The sequence below is a fragment of the Pseudorca crassidens genome, chromosome 16 (assembly GCF_039906515.1).
Source record: "Pseudorca crassidens isolate mPseCra1 chromosome 16, mPseCra1.hap1, whole genome shotgun sequence".
Classification (NCBI taxonomy): Eukaryota; Metazoa; Chordata; class Mammalia; order Artiodactyla; family Delphinidae; genus Pseudorca; species Pseudorca crassidens.
In genome coordinates, this window is record NC_090311.1 from 70,035,149 (window position 1) to 70,042,550 (window position 7,402).

At 46.2% G+C, this 7,402-nt stretch overlaps 1 protein-coding gene and 1 long non-coding RNA gene across 4 annotated transcripts in view; one reads left to right on the forward strand and one right to left on the reverse strand.

The window, feature by feature from the left end:
* LOC137209311 (uncharacterized) overlaps nt 1-3,417 on the forward strand; it is a 74,593-nt gene extending 71,176 nt beyond the window's left edge. The window contains exon 5 of the long non-coding RNA XR_010935983.1: nt 3,283-3,417. This is a non-coding gene — a long non-coding RNA (uncharacterized lncRNA). The remainder of the gene's footprint in view (nt 1-3,282) is intronic.
* The window catches only part of ZNF365 (zinc finger protein 365), a 70,463-nt gene extending 66,455 nt beyond the window's left edge, over nt 1-4,008 (reverse strand). For all 3 annotated transcript variants that reach the window (XR_010935982.1, XM_067710840.1, XM_067710839.1), the window contains exon 1: nt 3,266-4,008. Coding sequence is in view for 2 of the 3 variants with exons in the window: in XM_067710840.1 (XP_067566941.1) it covers nt 3,266-4,008 (743 nt within the window). In the remaining variant the exon portion in view is untranslated. The remainder of the gene's footprint in view (nt 1-3,265) is intronic.
* Nucleotides 4,009-7,402: the final 3,394 nt, after the last annotated feature.

Consider the following 7,402-nt stretch of genomic DNA (forward strand, 5'->3'; position numbering starts at 1 on the left):
TTTAAAGTTATGGGGATAATCCATAAGCAAGAGAGCCTCATGTGAATGTCAAATACTAGGTGTTTGCTTTTTTTTAAACCAAAGCTACTATCTGTGTCTTAAAGGGTCCCCAGAGTTTAAGTCAATTTCAAATGGGACTGTAACAACCTACTTCTTCTCACAAATGGGCCTTGAGAGCTCGTTTGGAGGGGTTTAACAGGAGAGCACAACTCCTGGTGTGTTCGTTGGCCAAGCAGGTCTTCCATATATGAAAGGCCATCTCTTTGGTGGAAGGCTTAGCACTGTGAGGGAGTGGTGCAAGGAAGGAGCGTGGCCCAGCCAGGCAGATGTAGTCAAATCACCCTGGTTTTAGTAGTGTGACAGACGGGCAGCTGGCTTGCTCTGCTCCCCATTTTGGGGTGGGGGATTTAGACACTGTAGCCACTGAGGCTGATGGCCACAGTTGCTCTCTCAGACCAAGAGCTCCACTGTCCTTCCTGGAAAGAAGACTCTTTCAGTTCTATTTTATGTACAGAAAGAGTGATTATTTGAGGCTTGAATACAGAAATTAATGGCAAAGGCCAAATGAAGGCTTAACAAAATGAAGACTTTGTTTATTTTATGTTTAAAAGTTTAAGGCAGTTTCACTGAATTTAAGGTGTTTTTTTAAATGTCATTGCTTTTTTTCCCCTGGTAGTTCAAAAATGCCATACTAAAAATCAACTCATAATGTACCCTCAGGTATACACCTAAAAACATGAATGAAGATATATGTACAAGGACGTTAACTGAGACATTATTTTTAACATCAGGTAAAATGGAACAAAACCATGTATTCATCAGCAACAAACTGATTAGAATAGTATGTGTCATGATTCCACTTGGGAAAACACAGTAACTCTGTATGTGCATAAAAAGTACATGATTGTATGGACACAGGAAAGGTCTAGAAGGACAGTCACTGAACTAAACAGTGGCTGTCTCCAGAGGATGGGGTGCGGGATGTTTGGTGAGGAGGGAGGACTTTTAACACATACAATTTTACCCCATTAAATTTTTTCTTTTTACAAGTATATTTAATTTTTTAACTGGTCCTCAGGTAAGAGCACTGGATTAACCATATATAACATATTATCACTATGGATTCATGCATGGCCCACTTTTACTAAAGTTAGTTAACCAGTTATTTTTAATAATAAAGCACACTTTGGGCTTCCCTCGTGGTGCAGTGGTTGAGAGTCCGCCTGCCAATGCAGAGGACACGGGTTCGTGCCCCGGTCCGGGAAGATCCCACACGCCGCGGAGCGGCTGGGCCCGTGAGCCGTGGCCGCTGGGCCTGCGCATCCGGAGCTTGTGCTCCGCAACGGGAGAGGCCACAACAGTGAGAGGCCCACGTACCGCAAAAAAAAAAAATAATAATAATAATAAAGCACCCTTGAACACACCACCCAAAATAAAAGGTACATCCTTGACAATAACCTACATCTAACCATATGCTCCTCCCTACCGTCACATTGTTCTCCCATACTCCAGGCAGCCGCCACCACCCCAAATCCCATGTCCATTATTACCTGTGTACTTAATAAATAAAACATGACAAACAAATAAATGAACACAATTAATTTGGTTGCCTTTTAAATTCAGTGCTCGTCAATCACACAGAAATATCACTAATTTAATTCTAGGCTTTTCTCTGCACATAGAGCAACCCCATGTGCCATTTTTTCAGTGGTGCAGTGTTAGTCACCCTGGGTGCTACAGCAGGTCAAGGCACTAGCTTCCCACCAGGGAACGTCAAGAACCAAGAGAGAAACATTTTTCGATGGAGATCATCTCCCTAGGAGCAGAGTATCAATAAATCAATGGCTGATTCAAATCCATCCTCACTACATGATTTTAAAATCATCTAGTTGAGCAGAGCAGGCTTTCCCTCTAGGTAGGCAGTAAGCATTTAGTAATAGCAAGTGATGATCTCTTTAATATATAGAGTTTCTCAGCCTCTTACCAAGTAGAGAAGCTTTAATTTACTACATTTTAAGAGAGAACACAAAATAGAAGAGTGCCACAGGGCAAAGAAAGCATGAAATTAAGACAATCTGTATAATAGAACTCAACTTATTTGAAAACCTGCCTTTTAGGCTGTTTCAGTCAATCAATTTTTACATCCTTTGGTTCTGTGAATTCTGAGCCTCCATTTAAAATTAAATCCAGGGCTTCCCTGGTGGCGCAGTGGTTGAGAGTCCGCCTGCCGATGCAGGGGACACGGGTTCGTGCCCTGGCCCGGGAAGATCCCACATGCCGCGGAGCGGCTGGGCCCGTGAGCCATGGCTGCTGAGCCTGCGCGTCCGGAGCCTGTGCTCCGCAACGGGAGGGGCCCCAACAGTGAGAGGCCCGCGTACCGCCAAAAAAAAAAAAAAAAGAAAAAGAAAAAGAAAAAAATAAATCCAACGTTAAGCATTTGGGAAATAACACTGCATTGTTACATATACTTTTCTAGTTTGGGTTGATTCCATACTCATTGATAAGGAAATGCTTTTCCAAGTGTGATAATTTTTAAAGTAATAGCTTCTCTGATCACCTATAACTTGTAAAAACCCGTGTGAACTCTTTGCAAGCAGGCATGACTTAGTCTAGTATTTTACAGAAAGAAAATTCTCAAACTTAAATCAGAAGAGTATGGAAATCTCAGAAGCTTCCTCTGGGTATCCTAACGTCTGCTTCTTCAAAATAAAAATTATAATTAACAGATTCTCTGCTACTGACATGTAATTAATATGGACAGGTAATCCAAAATGGCAAAGAAGCCAAAATTATTTATATTTAGAGTATACTTGAACAAGACAGCCTCTCATGTTCTTGATTTTATTGCCTGGAGACGGTCAGTGAGACGGAAAGGGTCCCCTAGTACTCCCTTTCTGCCTTCCCTCTCAGCTCCCTCCCACCCACCCTCCCCACCCCACCCACGACCACGGCCAGGAAAGGGTCCCATGAACAGACTGCACTACTCCTCTCTCTAAAAAAATTATTTGTGGTGGTTTGCAGTTTCCAAAGTGAGAAGGAATTCGATATTTCGACTTTCATGTTGCTGAGCTGGAGACCACAGTGGAGAGGGTAAATAGTATTAAAAGCCTTATGCCTCCTACATTCAACTATATCAATGGGAGATGTAGCCAAGGTACCTGCAAGTGATTAAAACCAAACCTTCCTTAACATTCGAGTGTAACTTGTGAGGGGGTGGGAAGGGCCTAAAGCAACGGGGTTAGCATCCTGTTTCAACGCCACTTACTCTTCTTTCCTGAGAAGCTCCTCTTCGGATTCCATCAGGCGTTGCCTCAGCGCTGCGATCATCTCCACGGCCACATCCACCTGTCTATTCAGGGCCCGCTCTCGTCTCTGCACTTCCTGCTTTTTCTGAGTCAGCTGCACAAAAGCTGCCCGAACTTCCAACAGTTCAGCCGTTTTCTGGGCCAGCTCTTTGGTGAGTTTATCGATTCTCTTCTCAATGGTCCTGTCCACAGCCTCGACCATCCGATTGAATTTTTCTCTGACATGTGCCTCGAAAGCTGCTTTGGTGTCTGAGGTGGGAAGGCCAGGACTCGACCTCGGGCCATCCAGCGAGTCTGCACGTAGGTCTACCGTAGTGTAGGTCTGCACATAGGACACAGGCCTCTCTGCCACCACCTCAAATGGCTTCCTGTCCTTGCCGTGTTCATGCGAAATGCTACACAAGTTAACATAGCTCGGTTTCTGCTTCACTATGTTGCCACAGCTCTGCAATTTTCCCTGTTTCAGGGGTTCTGAGGAACTGACTAGGTCTGTGTCTTTGAGGGACGGAAAGAGGCTGCATTTTGTCAAGAGGGTTCTTTCCTGGTAGCTGTGACTGAATTCCAGATGGGCCCTCAATGAGGACAGGCTTCTAAATCTGGTATGGTCCCCACACCTCGGGCAGCGGAATGGCAGGCACACAGCGACATTCTCAAAGGACTCCTGCCAGGGGTATCTGCTTTCCTCAAAAGCCTTCTGTTGCATTACTCTCAAAGTCCTGGGCAGGGGAGAATAAAACAGGTAATTGGCACGTCTGTTTAAAAAATGCTACTGAAATGATTGTTGCTGATCATCTCCATGAGGACAGAGGCTTTTAAATTCCAAATTACTTTTGCATTTAATATCTTATTACTAAAATTAAAAACCTACAATCCATGGGCCAAATCCAGCCACATTCCACTCATTTGCATATTGTCTACTGCTGCTTTTGCACTAAACGATAGAGGTGAGTAGTTGAGACAGAGGCTCTACAGCAGGCTAAGTCAAAACTACTTACTACTTGGCCTTTATAGACAAATTTTGCCAAACTCTGCTTAGGATAAAAAAGGTGGGTAACATTCCCTTTCCACAGATGAGAAGACTGGAGCAAGGAGGTAAAGTAATTAATCCAAGGTCAAATGGACAGTGTCAGATTCCGACGTGGAATTCAAGTTTCCTGCCCTCCTGAATTTAGTACAGTAACTGCAAAAAAGTGTCCTATTTTACTGATGACACTGATAAGCATGAATACAAAAAAAAAATGAGAAAAACTCACATGAATTGCCAAAACAGGTCCTAAGACAGCAAGCTCAGCAGTCTTTCCTCAAGTATAGGAAAGGTTATCACTCAAACTAGGTGCAGTGGCATTAAGCACACAATCAGCTGCAAAATTTTCAACCTGAGATTTTTGCCCTTAATTTTGTTTTTAAATTATTGCCATGATGATTTAACTCAAAGTGTTATCATAATAATGATGCCCCCCCCAATACTCCAGATTTACTGAAATCTGGAAACCCAATATGTCAAATACTATTGGACGTTAAGTGGGGCCACAGACAAGATTTTATTAAAACAGAGTGTCCTGGTTGGATTTGTCCTGTCTGTTTTAACACGAAAACCTCTAGGATGGCAAAAGTTTGAACCAGGTGGGTATCAGCATAACTCTTTTAATAACGGGAAGTTCTTATTTCCTTGCAGACATTTATTATCTTAGCCCTAGCAACAGATGACTGCTAGCAACCCGATTCCACAAGCAGCGCCTATCTATTCCCTCCAGGAAGGGCTTCTTCTTAAATGTAACAAGCGCTGGACCCCAAACAGAGGTCTAGACTGAGAAGTGTTGTTCCTAGGCCCCTCAGCCTCTTCAGAAGTAGAGGCGCCAACGGTCCCCACACAGCTAGGCAAAGCTTCCAGGTTAATAAGCCTCTGGCCCCCAAAGAGGGGACCCTCTTCCTGTGCTACACCGGGCTGTTGGACCACGGGTTTTCTGGAGATAGGATGCCAACCCTGGCCGGAAACTCAGGCCAGAGGTGAAGAAGGGGAACTCGGGATTCTAGGGAGCAAGGGGAAGGGGTGGAATCCCTGCATGGGGAAATGGGTAATCACGCACTCCGGGAGTACGCAAGGTTTCAATGGCCCAGAGGAAGCTCCAGTTCACAGGGTGGGCGGACAAGCCCTAATCTCCTCTGCCTACGCAGGGCAAGCTGGAAATGACTGTGCCTCGGGGGTCCCGGCTCTCCCCGCCCCTGCCCCGCAGCGTGCCAGCCCGTCGGTGCCAGAGTGGATACATGCGCACACGAGTTCCCGCAGGCGGGGGCCGAGAAGCCCAACTCCCCGCCGTGGTACGGGGACGGGACCTACTGCCTAGCCCGGACGGCCCCCTCTGCCGCGCCCCCTGGGCCGGGCCGCGGGCGCAGATGCCCACTTACCCGACTTGTTGCTGCCCCTGCAGCTGCTGCTGCCGCTGCCGCCGCGACGCTTCTACTGCTGCGGGTGCGAAGCGGTTTTCAGCAGAGCCGTAAATCAGGCTGAGCTGGTCCGCTCCCACCCCCCGCGCACCCCCGCTCCGGGACGAGCGGCGTCCAGGGCGGAGCGTGGCGCGGGCCAGCGGGGGCGGCGTGCGCGGTCGCCGGGGTCCCGCGCGCTGAGAGAGCTTATGCCCTGGGGGTCCCGGACTGCCGTGGTCTCGCAGGGGACACCCCTGCTCTGCTCAGCTGCCGAGAGCACCGTCCGCCCTCCCCCAGCCGTGGAGCGGGATCCGGCTCAGGATTCCACTGACATCACCGGGAGCGGTGCTGGGATCGCTCCCCTGGAGAGGAAGGAGGAAAGCGTGCCAGCCTCGGAAGCGCTGCGCTTTCCGCAGGCCCTGGCAGGGTTTTTTCGCACTTTACAGTTATTGGGGAGCGGAAGAGTGTGCATCAGGATGAAGCACGGCTGGGCATCTTCTTTGAAAATCTGCCAGCAGGAAGATCCGGGTGTATATGTTAGGACCTCTTCATCCTAACATCCCCAAATAACTAATCTAGAGAGTCTACCCTAACCTTCCTGGCGAGTGTCCTCCTGCTAAGTTAACTGGCAGAACTAAATCTAGAAAAGTACAGGGTTGTGAATAAAGAAACGAGACCCGCACCATTCGCACCCCCATCTCTGAGGGGCACCCTCCCCCCCCCAGCGAAAGTGAAGATTTATCACCCTAAAGGGAGGTTTCTTTCCTTCTAAAGGACACTGATGACTCAGCTTTTTTTTTTTTTAAACCTCTTGGAATATTCCTAGTCTAACTGTTGAAATATGAAACCAGAATAAAAGTTACCATTGGGTTTTCTTGTCAAAAGGAGAGGTTTTGTTCATCTGCGGACACTTGCTCTAATGAATCTTCTTGACTCCATAGGGTGTCTCTCTTCTCAGAGCTTACTCATTTCAACCTTGATTTTATTTTAACTGTAAATATCTCAGTAATTGTCTTATTTTGTTTGTTTGTTTTTTGGTTTGTTTTGTTTTGCAAATGAATCATCACATCAGTGTAATTAAGAGTCCAAACTCTGGAGTTAGGCTTGATTCAAATCCTAGTTCTAGAATTGAAATGTATTTTACAATATATTAAATATGGTGATTACATTAACCAAAAATTGACCTTAGAAGAACTGAACAGGAACCTTCTCAGATGTGAATACGCTCCTGAGAAGGGAACCCAGATCAGTTCCTATACCTTCTCCATGTCTGCAACACTCATGTGTGTGCAGAGTCCCCTGCGTTGCAGAGCCCATAAGTGGCCTGAAGATCAGAGGCAGTCCTTTGGAATCAGACAAATCATTTCACACACCGAGTGTCAGGTAATTATGAAAATCCAAAGAGGTTATGAATGAACTTGCTGCAGACTGACTGTAAGGATTAAGTAGCATCTGCTGCTACATCTTCATCTCCCTAATGCAACTAATTGCATTCATGTTTTCTGTTTTTCAACCAGTGTAATTGTGTACCTACCATCTACCAGTACTAATCACTTGCATCATTTAAGCTTCAGAGTCAGAGCTGTAATCTGGCTTTCAAGCCTCCACCAGAATAATCTACTAGAAAACTCTATTTCTGTTAAATTTCGTTGGCATGGCAACCACCACGCAAC